Genomic DNA, 21176 nt, shown 5'->3' with positions numbered 1-21176 from the left:
AATGACGAAGAAAACGTTTGTTTGAGAAAACAATATCGAATAGCGCAAGCACTAAAAGACCGCCTTTGGAAAAGATGGACCTGCGAATATTTGCCAACATTATTGTGTCGTTCCAAATGGAGGGAACCAGTCGAGCCATTGAAGTGTGGTGATTTAGTAATAATATGCGACGCTAGTCTACCTCGTAGTCAATGGATAAAAGGGCGAATCAAAGAAGTAATAACAGCAAAAGATGGACAAGTGCGATCTGCAGTAGTCAAAACTAGTCACGGTGAGTTACGAAGACTAGCCAGCAAGCTAGCCGCTTTAAACGTTTGTGAATCTCCATAATGATTCACCTGGAGGTGGAATGTTGTCGCAATACTATTAATCCCCAAATGTAAAAATGAAATACAACCCTGCACAAATTTGAGTATTCTTATTCGAATTTTCTATTTGATCAAATAATAAAATGTATGTTCAAATCCTCTCAATTTATATGTCAACTTCCAATACTTGCAATTAATCTTTATATACTTACAATACATGTACCAACACATAAATGAAATTCAAATTATACATATGTATCAACTGAAACGAACATTCTATGAAACGAAATGTCCATTCGCGGAAAAATTTCATAGAAGAGAACATCAAATTTCTTTAACACGCACACGGAAATCAAATTGAATAAATTGATCAATAACTTTTTATTTGGTTAGTTTTCTTTGTGGGCATTTTTGTCTACAACCAGAATACTATCTACCTTGTCATTGATTATTTTTCTTATTACTTTTAAAATGAGCGCAAATTGGGGAAAAGCATAAAATTTAAGATTAGCCCAATCTACTGTAAAGTAGGGCTATGAACTGCATCCGGATTTTTAACTAAACCGGATATTCGAATAGCTGGATAGCTAAGCAAAAAATCCGGCTATCCGGATACGTAAACGGAAAATCCGGATATCCGTATGTCCGGATACTGGAATATAAAAGTTGAATATCTGCTTATCAGAATTGCACGAAGCAAACGTCGACAAATTATTCACAAAATAGGTTTGTAAATTATTAAATTAACATCAAAAATTAAAAAGCTACAATTTTACAAACAAGTGAAAATAAGAACAGTGCCATTTGTTTATATTGTGAAAAAACGCTGTTAATTGATTTAAATGCCCACGAATTTATTGTTATTAATGTTAAATAAACATATATGGTACATCAATTTGTTGCTTTCACTGGATATCCAAAAATACGGATATTAACCGGATCTTCATTAATGCGGATAGTTTCACATACGAATATTAACCGGATATTCATGCCGTCCGGATTTTATCTGTGTCAACGGATATCCGTATGGATATTCGAATATGCGGATAGTCCCAGCCCTACTGTAAAGGCATCTATTTTTGTCGCCTCAGGGTCTGGAAAGCAAGAAAGGAAAATTGGACATTTTGTATTTACATTTATTGCAAACAAGTCGACTTTTGATCGGCCAAATTTATGTTCAATTTCCTCATAGGCATACTCCGCCAAGTCCCATTCCGTTTCTTCTGATTTCAGCGCGACTCCTTATCAGCTTCTTTGTTTTGTGATTATTTAATATATGTTGCTTGGACCCACAACTTTCTTTTTTGGCACCATTGCCAAATTTCTTTACTAAGTGCGGACAGTTTTGGATACTGAATGCTACCCATTTTGTTTATAAAACTTATTGCGGTTGAGTTGTCTATTCTTAGCAATATCTCAGTCGACTTTAAGTTTGTTGCAAAACATTTTAATCCGTAGAATGCTGTTCTTAGCTCAAGGAGGTTGATATGGTTTTGCTTCTCTGAGTCGCTCCACCAACCCAGTGAAAATTCTCCCCCGCAAGCGATTCCCCAACCAGATAACGAAGCATCAGAGAAAATCCCCAACGCAAATTTTCCTTCTCTAATGGGATTATTGACTCCATCAATGTTATTTATCCACCAATCTAGGTATTCATGCATATAAGAAGCCACATGTACCTCCAGATCATAATCTCCGAATTTCTGTCTCTCTAGTTGCTTGGTATAAATCATTCCATATTGATCTGCAGGACAAGCTGCGACAAGGTATCCTATAAATTGGGCCAGAAAGGCAATTTTTACCTCAGACATTAATTTTAAAATTTTTCCTGCCGTTTTGATTTTCTCTCGCTTCTCTAGTGGAAGACTCAAACAAAGTTTTCGTGTATTTACGAAAAATCCGAGACGGTTCTGGCTGTGATTTTTGGTAGTTTGTCTTGAAGCCAGGGTTGGGCGTTTACAACATTTTTTGGATTGTTCACGCTTTCATTGTAAACAATTGTAAATAATGTAAACAATTGTAAACATTTACCAGCATATGTCAGTTTGCCCCCCAGACCTTGAAAAACGTGTTATATCCAAAAATGGTACGAAAATTAAGCTGCCAGCCGAAACACGTTAGTGCACTCATCGAGACTCTTTCGTTTGTTTAAACAAAATTTACAAATAATCCGTTCAATTGTTGCGGAGACAGGCAGAGCAGGCAAAACAATTAAGGAGGTTTTAATAAATTTGCTGTTTGATTATGAGTTCGAGGATGAGGATACCGATCTGGGATAGCATTCAATGTACGGAAATCTCCCAAGTTGAATCACTTTTTAGTGCCAAGTGTAAAGGCGATAACCAAGAACTCTGATGGACGAGTTGTACCTAATTTCTCAGGATTTAAGCGTCGTACTTTGCTTGTCACCGGTGGTCCAGGAGTTGTGCGAATGTGATGAACAGTCTCGTGTTTTATATTACGAGGTAAACCTGGTGGACGAGTAATTTGTGAAAATTGAGAAATGGGAGCACCGAAAGTCGACGAATCCTGAACTGCTTTAACATTGCTTTGCAATGAAGGCTGAGAAAAACCATGTACTTGAAGACCAGTTGTGACGTCGACGATGCGTTTTGTACGACAATCCGGTAAAAGGTGATAATAAGCGAGAAAATCCGATCCAATTATTGGTAGATCGACGTCAGCGACGATAAATCTCCATGGAAAATCACGACGAAATCCTAAGTTGAGATTCAAGGTTAGAAAACCATATGTTTTGATTTTGCTTCCATTTGCAGCACACAAGTCGTAATTGACAGGAGAACGACGATCACGTAATAGACGTCGAGGAAAGCAACATAAGTCAGAACCAGTATCGATGAATTTTTTATGGTACCAACAAATTTGTTGGTTAGAGTTGCTTCGATTTTGAGATTTTCTGCGACGTCGAGAGCTGTTGGAAGAACTATGGGAATGATGAGGGCACGAACGAAAAGCAGACAATTCGGCCACTTGCTTTTGTAGATCAGCAATCGTATCTAATAGGTTGCTTTCGATACTTTTATCGCTGAGCGCTGCATTTACAGCGAAAGTCGGTGTGCTCGGTGAGACTTCGACAATCTTGTCAGCAAGCTCCGTTGTCGAGCTGCAATTCAGATTGTGTCGCAAGGATAGCCTGGGCATTGGACGGAAGACGTTTAAGCCAGAGTTGACGAAGGAGGTTATCCTGCACGATAGTTGAACCAGCGAGAGAGCGCAAGTGACGGAGAAACTGCGATGGTTTGCGATCTCCGAGCTCTTCCTCTCTGATAAGTTGGCGGACTCGTTGTTCCTCAGACACGGACAAACGATCAATTAATTTTGTGCGCAAAAATGTGTATGGATTCGGCGGAGGAGGATTTTCTATAACGTCCTCGATTTCCCATGCGATACGTGCGTCCAGCTGCAAAACAACATAATGAAACTTTGTTACCTCATTTCTGATATCGGACAACGTAAACTGCGAATCAGGCTGCGAAAACCATAATTTTGGTTTGTCAGACGAATAAGGTGCTGCTGCTGCTGTTGTCGTGGTTGCGGTGATGGTGGCTGCTGCTGATGCTCCAATTGACGGTTATGTTGTTGTTGCGCTTGATGGCGAAATTCGTCGATCTGTCGTTGAAGCTCCTCATTTTCAACGCGAAGGGTAACGAGCTGATCTTCATCTCGAAGCATCTTATGAGATACACGTTATAAACTTTTATCGGGGTCACCAATATAGGAAATAAGGAATAAATATTTCCTATTGAAATTTAGGAATACAAATATTTTATTATCTCACAATGAAAAAGATTAATGACAAACTGAACTATGAAAACTTGTTGAACAATAAAATTTAAATGTTCGTTGCTAAGCAGCACTTTTGCTCTGAAAACTTGAACTGCGCCGCCACATCTCTTGCTGTCCTCAATTTCGTTAAAAATACTGACTACCATTAATGAAAGAAACGTCGTACTCCAAGCTAGAGACGCCACCATAGATGTTGAGGTCCGACATCTGGTTCCCCCCATAAATTCAGAAAACAAAAATTCGGAAAAACATTTTTTCAGAAAAAATTAGTCAGAACCCTTTTTTCAGAAGTCAAAATTCAGAAACAAAAATTCAGAAATCAATGGTCAGAAGTCAAATTTCAGAAGTCAAAATTAAGAAGTCAAATTTCAGACGTCGAAATTCAGAAAGTGATCGGGCGGCTTACTCCAAACTAGAAAAAGAAGCGGTAAAGATGGGTTTGATGGTGAATGAGGACAAAACGAAGTACCTGCTGTCATCGAGCAAAGAGTCAGCGCATATGCGCCTTGGCAACCACGCTACTGTTGGCAGCCATAATTTCGAAATAGTAAAAGACTTCGTTTATTTGGGAACCAGCAACAACATCAGCACTGAAATCCAGCGAAGAATCAATCTTGCCAATAAATGCTACTTTGGACTAGATAGGCAATTGAAAAGGAAAGTCCTCTCTCGGCGAACGAAAATCATACTCTACAAGTCACTTATCGTACCCGTCCTGCTATATGGGGCAGAAGCATGGACCATGACAACAGCAGATGAAACGGCTTTGGGAGTGTTCGAGAGAAAAGTTCTTCGAAATATTTATGGACCTTTACGCGTTGGCGATGGCGAGTACCGAAGAAGATTTAATGATGAGCTGTACGAGCTATATTCAGACATCCACATAGTCCAGCGAATTAAAACGCAGCGGCTGCGCTAGCTAGGTCATGTTTTGCGCATGAAAGATGATGCTCCGGCCAAGAAAGTGTTTCTATCGGAACCCGCCTATGGAAGCAGAGGTAGAGGGCGGCGCCCACTCCGTTGGAAGGACCAGGTGGAAAACGATTTAAACTCCCTTGGTGTAACCAATTGGCGCCGGTTGGCGGAGCGACTGGCCCGCCTTGTTTGACGGCCATAACCGTTTAGACGGTTAAGCGCCAATTAAGTAAGTAAGTAATCAGGCAGCAAAAAAACAAAATTTTGCGCAAAATTTAATATTTTTTTGCTGTCTGATTACTTTCTGAATTTTGACTTCTGAAATTTTTTTCAGGCTGGAACATAGCCACGTCGAAAGAAGGCGTTATATCCAATCGAATTATGGAATATGTATAATATCACCAAATTGGGTGAGCCCGTACAAATAATTCTATCGAAAGGTGGCACAACGTCATTCGAAATGCGTTTGGCACACACGCTAACATATTTAATTGCATAAATAAAATAAAAAACGAGCATGCAATAACAGAAACAAAACTGCAGCAATTTTCAGCTGGAAGCGAGCCATATCGAAAACGCAAGATAAAATATAAAGACTTCGTTTTTTTAATATTGTAAATTCATTTGAAAAAGATAAACGCGAAAAGATTTAATTAATTACATGCTTGCTATTGCACACAATTTAAAATTTTAGATTTTACCACTTTTTCTTTATAAATAATTCCTTCCAAATAAATGAATGTTTCTGAATTTTGAGAAAAATTTTATGTTTTTTCTGTCGTCTGATTACTTCCTGAATTTTGACTTCTGAATTTTGCTTTCTGAAATTTGACTTCTGAAATTTAACGTGTGAGTTTTGACCTCTGAATTTTGTCTTTCTGAAAAAAGGGTTTTGACTAATTTTTTCTGAAAAAATGAGTTTCTGAATTTTTGTTTTCTGAATTTATGGGGGGGCACCCCGACATCTAGATTTTAAACGAATGCAAAACAGTTGCTATTCAATTGAACATCTCGTCAAAGTTTCCGGACATTCGAAAGAGAAAACCCAAAAGACGCTTTGAAGGTAAGGGAAATGAGATGATTACGGATTATCCAGTCTGATTTTAAAAACAATATATTCTTGGTGATCGTCGATTCGGTAATCACTGGCATTACTGAACGATTTGCAGCTATGAGAAATTTGAACGAGACGTTTTCCTTTTTATGGCAATTTGAAGACATGGATGAAACTGCGGTTCGGGTGAGTGCAGCCAAATTTGTCGAAAAATACAAGTCAGACATTTCTCAAAGCTTAGAATGCGAAATAATTCACTTGAAACACATTTACGAAGCAAATTTTGATAAAGGTCTGCCACCATTGGAATTAATAAATGCCATCTACATATGTTCAAAATCTGTATACGATTTTCCCCAACATTTGTGTTGCTTTACGTATCTTTTGCACTATACCTGTCACTGTAGCTAGTAGTGCAGAACGTTCTTTCAGCGTCCTTGCAAGAATCAAAAACTTTCATATATCGTGTTCATCTCAAGACCGATTGTTTAAGGACTTGCCACGCTTTGTGTTGAATCCGTTTTGACAAGACAGTTAAAAAAAGCCACTCTTTGATATCCGAACCTTCTATATTGAGTAATTAAAATTTATAATCATCATTATATTTATCAGAAATGTTCTAAAATGTTACCAAATAACTAGAAAAGATTATTTGAAACGATATGTAGCTGTTAAAAGAGAATTTTATTTCTACGTTACAATAAAACATCATAAATAGTAAATATTTTGTGTTAATTTTATTTTCAGCTCTTAGTCCAAAAATCATTTAGTTGATGTGGCAAAATTTTTTTTGATGTAATCAATAATGATTCATGAATGAGACGTAATTAATTCAAATTAATCAAATGTATTAGAGTTTTTTTTTATAGGGGCCCATAAATTGTTTAGTCCCGTGGCCGGATTTTCTCTCTGGCCCTGTATGTGTGAGTAATAAATTCTGCTCTTAGCTGCTGCCTACATATATGTATGTGAAATATTTTCTTTGCTGTTATGTGTGGTTGCTTTGTTTGATGTTTACATGTACATATGTGTGGTTGCTTTATTGTTGTTGTACATTTATTTAGTAGCAGCATAGTGATGAACCGAAATTCTAATATTCGCCGCAGTATTCATTTAAAAATGATATTGAAATTTCAAGAGATTGCTTTGAAAAAAGCACACTGGTTTTATGCATATGACCCATTGTTGCAGGCTTCAAGTTACGCACACTAGTTATGTACAGCGACACTGATTCTTCAAAGGAAGAAGATGAATGCGGGTGACTTTTCAGGAATATTGACCATAGTGAGGTCCGAATTGGACTAAAATCTGTTTGTGCAATATGGGTATCAGGGCAATGAGGTCCTGTGAAAAAGAATCTAATTAATATCTTCTATTCAAAAATGTATTTTTCTAGTTATAACCTTTTTACCGATCTTTTATGATACGAGTTTATTAATGATTTCACAGAGATACGACGTTTTTGAGTGAATTCAAAAACCGTACTTGCTAAAATAATAGCACCAAAAATGAATTGCAAATTGTATCAGTTAAAAAAAAACGTATTAATAGTTTTCGTTTTATAAATATTTTCGAAAAATTTGGAAACCTCTTCAAGAAAATACAAAAAATTGTATTTTGAAAACCTTTTGAGTGTGCAGTTTTGTAGTACAATGCATAGTCTAGCAAGCTGGAAGTTTAATTCGAATTGATTTTTGACACTTTTAAGTAAAGAAGTATGAGCAAAATCTAAAAATTATTCAGAAAAAAGGCTTAAACGTATTGGACTACAAATCTCCGTCTCAGGAAACTCACAAAAAAAAATTGTATTTTCTTGAAGATTTTTATAAACTTCTCGAATTTTTTAATTTTTTCGAAAACGTTTTTGAAATTGTTTTACGTGGTTTTCATTTAACTTTTTTTAAAACTTGCGATAACTAATAAAGAAGAAAGTTAGTGATACAATTCGCTTGTCACTTTCGCTGCTTTTACTTTACTCTCACGCGTGTCCAAAGATATAAATTTGTTATCGATCTGTATTTCTGGTATTTTTCCAGACTCAAAACAATTCATGAAAGGATTAAACTCTACCCGTGCAATATTTGTAGTAAACAGTTTAGTACAAAAGGGAATTTAAAAGCACATAAACAAGTTCATAGTGATGAATTTCCGCATAAATGCGATTTCTGTGAAATGCGGTAAGTTACAAAATTTTTCTTTAACCAAAGACGTAGATGTATAGAGAATAACCCTGCCACCAACGCTACCCGCTTTTTGCCACTTTCACCTCGAATTCCAACACAATCTCATATCCCTGCCAACCAACGCTACCCACTTTTTGCCATTTTCACCTCGAATTCCAACACAATCTCATATATTTCTAAAAAATACCAACACCATCGCACTTTTGTGGGGTATTTTCAAAATATCACATGCCCCTAAAAGTATGTGAACGACAACTGCAAAAAAATCCTAAAGTAAATAAGAAAGCTGTCAACAATTTTAAAAATTTTACGTAAATTTAAGAAAATGTGTTTTTCCATAAAAATTCCATTGTTCGTGCGAAAACTAAGGTAAATACATTTGCATATATTCTTCAATGTTTAAGTATCTTTTAATAAAATTTCTATTTTTTCAGGTTTTACAATCAAAATGCATGTTATCGGAAATGCAATGCACAACATGGCTTCTGCGTGCTTGGGGATCACCATTCCGGAGTATTTTAAGAATAGTAATGTATGTAAGTACCTCCTGTGAAATTTAGTGCATTGAACTATGCAATGTGTACATAACGCAATGCATATACATGTGTTTTTGCTCACTGGAAAAGTGCAATATGCTTCAAAGGGAAGTGCAACAAACAGTGCGCATACATATGTACATATTTACTAGTGAAAATGCATCTACATATATACATATATGGGGTATTCCATCCCATTTCGACCAATTTTGAACCATACCCCTTTAGAATTGGCTGAAAGTTTTTCTTCTTTTTCTAGCTTACGAAAGACGTTTTTCAGAATTTTTTCAAATTTTTTCATCCAACTCAAAAAAAGTTATGAATTTAAAAAAAAAATACCGTTTTTGTTTTCAAAATGCTATAACTTTTTCCAAAATTGACCGTTTGGGATCTTTTTTTTTAATTTCTTTTTAAATGTACTTTTCGGAAAAAATACAAAAAAAATTTTAAAGTTTTTTTTTAATTTTTCAGTTTTTCGAGATTTTTCGAATTTCGCCATTTTTTTTTCTCTTAAAAAACTTCAATCAATTCTGCAATCATCCCCACTAATCCCGGAGTGGGCCGATTTTTTTTTTATTTTTTTGTATTTAATTGAAAAAAAAGTTCAAAAATATGATTTTTTTTTATCAATTTTATTTATGTAACAAAAAAATTTAAGAAAATGATTTTTAATTATTCTTTTCTTTATAATGGTAATCTACGATTAATATAACCAGGATTAATGACTGACACAGAAAGCGAGTCATTTTAATCGTAGATTACCATAATATATAAAGAAAAGAATACTTAAAAATCATTTTCTTACATTTTTTTGTTATATAAATAAAATTGATAAAAAAAATTTAATAAAAAAAAAATATAAAAGAAAATCGGCCCACTCCGGGATTAGTGGGGATGATTGCAGAATTGATTGAAGTTTTTTATAAGAAAAAAAATGGCGAAATTTGAAAAATCTCGAAAAACTGAAAAATTAAAAAAAACTTTAAACATTTTTTTTGTATTTTTTCCGAAAAGTACATTTAAAAACAAATTTTTTTTAAAAAGAAAAAGATCCCAAACGGTCAATTTTTGTAAAAGTTATAGCATTTTCAAAACAAAAACGGTGTTTTTTTAAATTCATTTTTTTCAGTTGGATGAAAAAATTTGAAAAAATTCTGAAAAACGTCTTTCGTAAGCTAGAAAAAGAAGAAAAGCTTTCAGCCAATTCTAAAGGGGTCGGGTTCAAATTTGGTCGAAATGGGATGGAATACCCCATATATATATATATTCAAATTCCTTCTTTGTTCATAATAGGACGTTGGCCCAACGTTGTACGAAAGGATTCTGGAATATGGGTGGAGTCAGAAGCTGCAAATATGTAATACATGCTATTTAACTTTATTTATTTATTTATTGGTATACAATATTATTGCTCAAATACTCCGGTAAATCCCCTTTTTTAATATTAAAAACAAAAATCATTACAAAATAAAGTATACGCTGTTTAACACTAAGCCCTTGTAATTCGTTCAGCATTTCACTTGTCGGAGTATCATGCCTTTTATTTAATATAAACCTCACCGCCTTATTTTGCATTTTTTGTAAGCTGTCTATTAAGTTATCTGCCACCAGAAACAGTATGGTAGGGCAGTAATTAAAATGGGGCTCCACTATAGTTCTATATACTAAAATCTTGTGCTTCTTCGATATGTATTTACATGACCTGTACAGGAAACCTATTTTTTTAGCAATCTTTTGCTTAACACCATTTATGTGGTCTTCAAATCTTAATCTATTATCAATAACTATACCTAAATAGTTTAGTTTTGACACTTCCATAAGTACATTGTTATCTATTTTTAGTTCATAACTATCACTAACGGGGGTTCTACTCAGAATCATGTACTTGGTCTTATCGGCATTTATCTTTAATTTGTTTTGGCACATCCAAATTATCTAAGTCTGATTGCATTTTTTGCATAGCTACATTAAAATTGGTTTCGTTTATCAAAATGAAAGTATCATCTGCAAACAACTTTAAATTACAATGGTTTACTGATTTTATTATATCATTTATATATACTTGAAACAATATTGATGCAAGTACTGATCCTTGTGGAAGGCCAATATCGACTGGTGTTTCATTTGATAGAAATTGTTCATTTACTAGTGTTCTTTGGCGACGATTTGAGAAGTAACTTTTAAACCACGCAAGTGCTTTATCTCTCACTCCAATACTGTAAAGTTTTTCTATCATAGTTTGTTGAGATACCTATTATTTCATAAGATTTCTTTTTCTTTCATTTCTTTTATTTTTTTCTATTTTATTTCGTTTCATTTCAAATTATTCCATTTGTTTTCGTTTTATTTTATTCTATTTCATGTCATTTTATTTTTTTTATTTCATTGAATTCAAATCGTTTCATCGATCTCCATTTCAAATTTATTCATTCCATTTTGTTTCATATTTCATTCCATTCCATTTTCATTTTATTTCATTTCTTTTCGTTCCATTGTATTTATTTTTTTAAGTTTTTTCGTTTCATTTTATATCATACCGTTTCATTTTGGTTTCTTTTCCATATCATTTCATTCCGTTTAATTTCATATTCTTTCGTTTCAGAAAATTTTTTCTGTTTCATTTCACTTCTTTCCGTTTCATTTTATTTTGATTATCTCACTTCATTCCATTTCGTTTTATTCCATTTAATCATTTAATTGAATTTTATTTGATTTTGCTTTACTTCATTCCGTTTCATTCCATGGCATTTTATTAAATTCTATTTTATTTCATTCCATTTTATTTCTTTCTGTGTCATTTCGTTTAATACTATTTCATTTTATTTAATTTCATTTCACTTCATTATAATTCATTTTATTTTGTTTCGTTTCATAGAAGTTTTTATCATTGCTTTTCATTTCAATATCATTTCTTTTTTTCTATCTCAATTCATTAAATTCCGTTTCGTTTCATATACTTTCATGCTCTTTCGATTCATTTCCATACCATTCGATTTTTTTTATTTCATTGCATTTTATTTCGTTTTATTTCATATAGTTTTATATTTTTCGTTTAATTTTGTTTCATTTCCCTATAGTTTAATTGATTTCTATTCCTTTTAATTTTATTCCGTTTCTTTTTATTTCGTTTCATCTGATTTCATTCCATTTCCTTTCATTTTATTTCAATTAATTTTATTTAATTCCATTTAATTTAGTTTCCTAAATTTTTTTTATTACATTCCATTTCATTTAATTTCATTTTTTTCCGTTTCATGAAATTTTGTTTAATTTCCCAAATTTTATTTCATTTCATTTTACTTAAATTGATTTAATTTTTCATTTCATTCCGTTTAATTTCATATGGTTTCATTTTTTTTCGTTTCAGTTAATTATTTTCTGTTTCATTTCATTTCTTTCCGTTTCATTTTATTTTGTTCCATCTCACATTATTCCATTTCATTTCATTAAATTTATTTTTCTTTTAATTCGTTCCACTCCATTTTTTTATGTCAATTCACTTTATTTAATTTTATTTCATTTCATTTTCTTTAGTTTCTTTCCAACTTTTTTTTTTAATTTATTTTATTTGTTTTATTAAATTTTATTTTATTTGTTTTTATTTACTTAAATTTTCTTATTTTTTAATTTTTTTTGTTTCATTTTACTTTATATAATTCAAATTATTTTAATTTATTTTATGTTATTTTTTGTATCGTTTTCAATTTTATTTGATTTTATTCTATTATTTTATTAAACAAATTTTTTATTAAAAATGGAAATTATATAAAATTTATATGAAATTTGTAAATTAAAAAAGAATTAATAAAAAGTATGGAACATTTTGTTGGGAATTTTTTGTACATAAAAGTTAATAAAAAACTTGGAGCATTTTTCATTCCGCATGTGGAATTTTTGGGTATTACGAAAACGGTTTTTGGATATTTTAAAGGACGGTCTGGCAACACTACACATTGACGTTGAAAGGTGTCACTGGCACCTAAAAGTATGCAATCGTTGTCGACTAACAGCTCACACGTACACGAAATATCCCATTTCACCATGGATAAAATCCGCACACTGCCTATACAAAATTTAAAAGATCCATTTTGGATCTGTGGAAAACTAGCGCTCCAATGCGCTCGCACACCACACACGCACTTACTTTCAACTTTCTTTTTAAAATATTTCCTTCCTTCAAATAATGCAGATTTGGTTTAGTTTTTAAAGTATATTATTTTCTGTATTTAAACCTTCTGTTCTTTTGCACTTTTAGTTCGTTACAACTTTTATTCTTATGTTAAACTGTATTTACAAAACTTTCTTTTCTAGTTCTCTCACTACTTTTGATTAATTTTTTTTGCGTTCTTCTTCAAACTAAAAACTGCCACTAACGCAACTCTGTAGCTAGGCACCTTTTCCTTTAGGTTGCTTAGCAACAAATTTCATGATGGCGTCGAGCAACGGCAGTTACAACCAATCAGAAATTCTCCGCGTTGCTCGACTCCAACATTTTTAGTGATACCATGGTTGCATTTTGCACTTTTCCAGAGGGGGAGTTGCCAGCTACCATTAAATATGACACTACAAAAATTATCCACTTTTTTACTCGTGCATTATCCAGTTTTTACGCAGTTTTGGTTGGCAGGGTATATATTACCCTACTACTTACCCCTGCCAACCAACGCTAACCGCTTTTTGGCATTTTCACCTCGAATTCCAACACAAACTCATATTTTTCTGAAAAATACTAACACCGCCGCACTTTTGTGGGGTATTTTCAAAAATTTATACGCGCCTAAAAGTATGTGGGTTATAATTATACAAAAAATCCTAAAATAAAAAGACAGCTGTCATCAAAAAATTGATATTTACGCAATTTAGCAGAAATGGAAATATTTCTGCATTTTCTTTTAAAAAATAGCGCTTTTTGGCTTCAAATATACATAGGTAAATACTTTTGCACCATTTATTTATTTATTGGTTTTTAGATAACTACCAATAATTTCTTTTCTATTTTAGTAGGTTTTCCAATGGAGGTAAATCTTGGAGCTATTTGAGATGCATTGTGATGGCCTACAACCAACACCTGCATTTTGAACATCAATAGGACATTTGATTGTAAGTAACTAGTTTAGTGAAAGTGAACTGCAATTGCGTTGTACCTTACGCAGGGGAGCTGCAATTTTTGATGCCTCCAAATTGTGTGCGATTGCAGAAGTAATAAATTGCACCTCCAAATCATGTCATGTACATAGTACTTAGGTACATGTTTAAGTGCAGCCATTCTTTTGGAATGATTGTTTCTTTGTTGTAGGTATCGTGCGACCTGAAAGATCCTGGCAAAGAAAATATGTGGACCCGGCGATGTTTCAGATTAACACCATTTAATTTGTGTATTATATATATAGGTTAGGTTAGGTTAGGTGGTAGCTGCCCTAATAAGGATATCTCACTTGGACAACACGAAGGTCCGTTGTGATACCACATACACCAAAATTAACGGTGACTTAGATCTAGCTACTTAGAGAATCGCTGGGTAGCAACGATAAAGCTCCGTATTATACCGATCTCAACTTTGGATAAATCCTCGGGAGATCCAAGTGAGTCGCGACCGAAGTACTTTCGCCTAGTTCTGGCAAAAGCTGGGCAATCAAGCATAAAGTAATTTGGTGATTCCACCTCATAATCCTCCATACAGCTGCAGCAGGATGGAGTTTCCAGTATATTGAGACGTACCGCATGGATACCCATGGGACAGTGCCCTGTCAAAAGCCCAATGACCATTGATAGGTCAGCCTTAGTGAAACCAATTATTTCAGCAGACCTCTTGTCATCCACTTTCGGCCAGAAAGATCTTGCTACCCTGCAAGACGTGGTGTCCGCCCAACGTTTGCTGAGCTGACTCGAGTCCCAGCTATGGAGGAGCAATCCATGGCCAACGGGATCCCGAAATCCTTACAGGTATCTTCATCCGTTTCAGTTGTACCGATGCGGGCTAAGAGATCCGCTTGACAGTTACCCGGGATATCACTATGGCTCACTGTAGTTGAGCTCAAGACCTTGATAGCCGCTTGGCTATCAGAGTAGGTGTTAAATTCTCTAACCGTAATAGCACTGGATAGCATTCCATCCACCGCATCCTTAATCGCCCACCAACCTTTCCATCCAGCTTCGACCCATCCGTGAACAAGTTAACCGGTCCCATGCCCCAGATAATTCCTTTTCCCCACTTCTCTCTCGGTGGAATGACTGGGTGAAGGTTGTATAGGGAGCAGTTATCGGCATACACGAGTCCGTTCTGCCCGGTATAAAGTAGAAACTAGTAAGAAGGCTAGAGTGTCCGCAGTCAGAAAGCCCATATCCCATATGACGAAGCCTGACCAAGGACCTTGCCGCGGCCGCCTTTCCCGCAATATGTACTGGGTATATGTTCAGCATGACGTTCAGTGCCAAGGTAGGTGTTGTTCTGAGAGCGCCACTGTACCGATCAGCGCCGTCCGTTGCACGGACATTAACATTTTGGAGGTGCTCGCCGTGTCCAGTGCTTCCCACCAGACCAGCACCCCATATAGCAGAATCGGTTTGACCACCATCTCATAAATCCAGTGTACTACTCCTGGCAAGAGTCCCATCTCTTTCCGATAGCCCCTCTACAGCAGTACAAGGCAATGGCGGCCTTCCTGGCCCGATCTTCCGCATTGGGTCTCCAGGACATTTTCTTGTCCAAAACAATCCCCAAATATTTAACCCTATCAGAAAGTACCAACGGTACCCCTGCAATCGAGGGAGTTCTGAAATCGGCCATCTTATATCTCCTTGTAAAAAGAACCAATTCCGTTTTTCCCGGGTTGACCGCCAATCCACATGATTCAGCCCACCCAGCCACAGTATCCAGGTAGCCCTGCAGAAGATCGCGCAGGGTGCCCAGAAATTTGCCTCTGACTAGAATAGCGAGGTCATATGCATAGGCAACCACCCGACAACCATTGGCTTCCAGCTCCACAAGAAGCTCGTTGACTACCACAGCCCAGAGTAGAGGATATAGGACACCACCCTGTGGCGTGCCCCTGCACACCTTCCTCTTAATTATGGCCCCTCCCCACTCCGCTACGACAATTCTGCCGCATAGAAGTTTGCTAATAAATTTAACCAAAGCCGCCTCGACTCATAAACCCACCAGAGCTCTTTCAATTGCCCCCGGTAAGACATTGTTAAAAGCCCCCTCGATGTCTAGAAAGGCACCCAGAGCATACTTTTTGTGTTCTAGGGACCTCTCTATTTGCTTTACAATCGAATGGAGAGCCGTTTCCGTCGATCTGCCCTTGCAGTACGCATGCTGTGAAGGCGACAGTAACCCCCCAGGTATCCTTTCCCGTAGGTACAGGTCAGTCAACCGCTCAAACGTCTTAAGAAGAAACGATGAGAGACTGATTGGCCTGAAATCCTTAGGTGATACATGAGAGCTTCTGTGGGCCTCCGGAATGAATATAGCCCTAACCATGTGCCAAAACTTCGGGATATAGTTAAGCCTGAGGCAGTTAGTGTAGATGATGGCAAACCAGCGGCAGGAAATCCCCAAAGACTTGAAGTTGCGTAGGAATGATTCCATCCGGGCCCGGAGACTTATAGGGTTTGAATGACCCTATAGCCCAGGTTATTTGACTTTCCCGTATTGGAATGGCAGGCACTTCTGCATGGCCTACGACCGCCGACCATGCAGGCGAAAGTCCCTGCGCAACTGGGACATCGGGAAATGATTGTCCAGGTAAAGCTTTAGGGACTCCTCGCTACTCATCGAATTATATATATAACATATATATGTATATTAAAAACATGAGCAGATTATCCAAAAATGTCGGGAGAGGTGTCAAACGACGCGTCTTGACATCAATATTAATAGTCCGAAGGCGGAAAATAAAAATTTCAAGTCTTTTAAAAGATATTAACGAAAACCCTAAAAATGATCCCGGGTCCCTTCGAAACCGGGGTGGGAGCCATAGTATTTTTGTGCAGAACACCTTTTTGCTTATAAAAAATTACCATGGCCGCTTCTCCAATGGGGAGGGATCAAAATTAAATTCGTGCAAAATCCTTTTGTACACAAAATTTTTTTCAGTGCATAACAACATTACAACAACCACGTGAAAATTGCCAACTTTACCTGCAGATATCTCCGGACAGAGATACAGTTTTCATTTTCCGCCTTCGGATATTGTTGTCGAGATTAATACGCGTCTTTTGCCTCCTCTCTCAATATTTTTGGACGCGTATTAACAGTCGACCCCTGTTCTATACTTTTACCTCTTTTTATTTCATTTCCTCCTATTTCATTCCTTTAGTTGAAATTTATTTCATTTCGTTTCATATCATTTCACTTCATTTCTTTGATCTCTTTGTTTCATTTTATTCCATGTCATTTCATTTAATATTATTTCATTCCATTTAGTTGAATTTTATTTCATTTTATTTCATTCATTCCATTTCATTTCATTTAATTCCATGTGATTTCATTTTATCTTATTGAATTTCAATTAATTCTTTCCATTCCATTTCATTTCGTTTCACTTGATAATCTATTTTATTTAGTTTCATTTCATATAGTTTCATTCATTTCACTTAAGTTCATGTCATATCATGTTACCTTATTTAATTTCAATTAATTTCTAGCACTTCATTCCATTTCACTTCATAATCTATTTTATTTAGTTTCGTTTCATATAGATTCATATCATTTCGTTTCATTTCTATGAGATTTATATTTTTCATTTCGTTTTATATAATTCCGTTCCTTTTCAGATAGTTTTATATTGCTTTGTTTCTTTTCCATATCATTTCATTTTATTCTATTTCATTTTATTCCGTTTAATTTCACTTAGTTTCATATCACTTCGTTTTATTCTTTTCATTTCCATATCTTCTTATATATATAAAAAGAAGTGTACATTTTGATTGTCACTCCATAACTCGAGAACGGATAGAAAGATTGCCATGAAATTTTTAGGAAAGATACAGGAAGGAGAGATGATGGTTAGTTGATGCTAAAAATAATTTGGATATATAAAAGGGGTGTGGCAGCTCCCATACAAATGAAATCTTTGGTACTGCATAACTCTGAAGGTATAAATCCCAGAACGTTGAAATTTAGTAAGGAATTATATGAGGTCAATGCCTAACCCCACCAAGAAAATGTGGAATTGGGAAAAAGGGGGCGTGGCACCTCCCAGACAAATCTATATATATAAAAGAAAGTCGTGTTAGTTACATAACATAGTTGCACATAACTCAAGAACGGATAACGCGATTTGGAGAGGTAGCTTACAACCAGACATAGGATACTTTTTATCCCGTTCTGGCTAGGGTCTTGAGATCAAAACGTGGACCTGGGTACTCCTGGTATGTGTTTGTACAATATGGGTACCAAATGGAAGCTGTTTATGAGTACTTTGATACTGGGTATTTTTCGTACCTTTTGGTGACTAGGGTCTCGAGATATAGGCCAAACCGTGGACCCGGGCACCCCTAGAATGTGTTTATACAATATGGATATCAAATGAAAGCTGTTGATGAGTGCTTTAGTACAGGGTAGTTTTCATACCTATTGGTGACTAGGGTCTCGATATATAGGCCAAAACGTGGACTCGGTTACCCCTAGAAGATGTGTGTAATATGGATAGCAAATGAAAGTTGTTGATGTGTGCTTTAGTACAGAGTAATTTTTATATCGCTGAGTGACTAGGGTCTTGAGATATAGGTCAAAATGTGGACCCGGATACCCCTACAATGTGTGTGTAATATGGATATGAAATGAAAGCTGTTGATGTGTGCTTTAGTACAGAGTAATTTTTATATCGCTGGGTGACTAGGGTCTTGAGATATAGGCGAAACCGTGGACCCGGATACCTCTACAATGTGTGTGTAATATGGATATCAAATGAAAGCTGTTGATGTGTGCTTTAGTACAGAGTAATTTTTATATCGCTGGGTGACTAGGGTCTTGAGATATAGGCCAAACCGTGGACCCGGATACCCCTGCAATGTGTGTGTAATATGGATATCAAATGAAAGCTGTTGCTGAGAGCTTTAAAGTAATTTCCATTGTCATATTCGATTTAGTCGCATCAACCTGGCAAAACTGATAAATAAGCATGCGAAGCCGAAATAAAGACATGAATTAAAAATACCCACATACCTATATACATATGTACTTCCTATTCGATTTGCATGCAATTTTGTGTATTAATTTGCCTGTATTAGTATTTACGATCCTTTTTTCCGGGAACTAGACCAGAGACGGACTGGAACTGGGATTAGGACTAGGACTGGGGCTGAGACTCGGAGTGGGACTGGGACTCGGAATAGGACTGGAACAAAATACACACCACCCTCTGGGACTGGCAGTAAGGGATGAAGAAGAATGAGAAGAACTTTAGAGAAGAGAAAAGAGGGAAGGAGAAGGAGACTGAGAAAGAGATAGAGTGAGACGAAATAGAGATATGTGAATCGAAAAAAAACGGAGGGAGGAGTTAATAAAAGGATTAAGAAAAATATAAGAGGGGGGAGGCAGAGTTAGACGGAAAACGCTTATTAAGATGTATGCAGATAGACCAAATTTAGGGCAGAGCAACGTCTGCCGGGTCTGCTATGATTTATATATTTTTCAATTTCATTTTATATCATTCCGTTTAATTTCATATAGTTAAATTTATAGTTAATTTTATGTAGTTTCATATTTTTTCGTTTCAGTTCATTTTTTCATTTAATTTCACTCAATTTCATTTCGTTTCGTTCCATTTTATTTAAGTGGGTTTCGTTTAAATTTCGTTTTATTTTTTTAATTTTATTTCATTTGGTTTTATTTTATTTCATTTAACTTCTATACTTTTAATTTCATTGAATCTTGTTTCGTTTCCTTTTATTACTCCTATTAAAATAATTTTGTTGCATCTCCTTTCGTTACATTTTTTGTTCCTTTAGTTTTATTTCATTTCGTTTCATTTCATTTCGTTTCACTTCATTTTGTTCTATTTTATTTAGTTTCACTTCATATCATTTCGTTTTATTTCTTTTTATTTCCATATGATTATATTTTTTTCATTTCATATAGTTTGATATAGCTTCGTTTTTGTTTCTTTCCATATCAATTCACTTTATTCTCTTTCATTTCGTTTAATTTCATATAGTTTCATATTTTTCGTTTTAGTTCATTTTTTTCTGTTTCATTTTATTTTGTTTCAACTCACTTCATTCCACTTAATATCATTAAATACATATTTCTTGTAATTTGTTCCACTCTATTTTTGTTATGCCAATTCACTTTATTTAATTTTATTCCATTTCATTTTCTTTGGTTTCTTTTCAACTTAGTTTTTTTTTACTTTATTTATTTTATTTTTATTTATTTACTTTAATTAATTTTTCTTTTATTTTTTTATTTTATTTTGTTTTGCTTCATTTACTTTATTTAATTCAATTTATTTTATGTTATTTTTTTATCGTTTTTAATTTTATTTGACTTTATTCTGTTATTTTATTTAAATTTTTTTTAGTAAATACATATATAAATTATTTAAAATTTATATGAAATTTGTAAATTAAAAAAATTAATAAAAATCATCATTTTGTTGGGAATTTTTTGGAAATAAAAAATTTTGAACATTTTAAAATTTTTGGAACATGTGGAATTCTTGGGTATTATGAAAATGGTTTTTGGGTGTTTTAAAGCACCGTCTGGCAACACTGCACATTGACGTTCACAGCTGTCATTTGCACCTAAAAGTATGCATTAGTTGCAGACTGGCAGCTCACACGTACACGAAATATCCCATTTCACCATGGATAATATCGGCGCCTCGCCGAACAAAATTATCCAACTTATTATCCAATTTTTTGGGCAGCGTCAGTATGTGATTACCCAAGTTTTTATCCACTCATGGTTGGTAAGGATTTTTCTAAAAATTACTAACACCAGCACAGCACAGTTATGGGATATTTTCCTATTTTCACATGCGCCTAAAAGTATGTGAACGACAACTGCAAAAAAAGTCCTAAAGTAAATAAGACAGCTGTCATTAATAGATACAAAATTTTACTTAAATTTAATTATTTATTATTCTATAAAAATTCCATTTATTTTTCTATAAAAATTCCATTGTTGATGTGAAAATAAAGGTAAATACACTTCCAAATATTCTTTAATGGTTTTTACATAAGCATCTTTTAATAACATTTCTATTTCTTCAGGTTTTACAATGAAAATGGATGTTAATGGAAATGTAATGCACAACTTGGCTTCTGCGTGCAGGTGGAGCACCATCCCGGGGTATTTTAAGAATATGTAATGTAGGTACTTTACTGCTTTTGAATGTGCTATGTGTACATAACGCAGTGCATA

General features: G+C 34.7%; 1 protein-coding gene across 5 annotated transcripts in view; it reads left to right on the top strand.

Annotated features, from left to right (window-relative positions):
* The window catches only part of LOC137249849 (zinc finger protein 665-like), a 396955-nt gene that overhangs the window by 58252 nt on the left and 317527 nt on the right, over positions 1 to 21176 (top strand). For 4 of the 5 annotated variants that reach the window (XM_067781826.1, XM_067781829.1, XM_067781828.1 and 1 more), the window contains one exon: positions 8121 to 8261. The exons of the other annotated variant lie outside the window; for it this stretch is intronic. In XM_067781826.1, coding sequence (XP_067637927.1) covers positions 8121 to 8261 — 141 coding nt within the window. The remainder of the gene's footprint in view (positions 1 to 8120; positions 8262 to 21176) is intronic. 5 annotated transcript variants of the gene reach the window in all.

The sequence above is a fragment of the Eurosta solidaginis genome, chromosome 4, assembly GCF_040869045.1.
Source record: "Eurosta solidaginis isolate ZX-2024a chromosome 4, ASM4086904v1, whole genome shotgun sequence".
NCBI lineage: Eukaryota > Metazoa > Arthropoda > Insecta > Diptera > Tephritidae > Eurosta > Eurosta solidaginis.
Note: the sequence above shows the minus strand (reverse complement) of the source record. Positions and strands in the feature narration are given on the sequence as shown.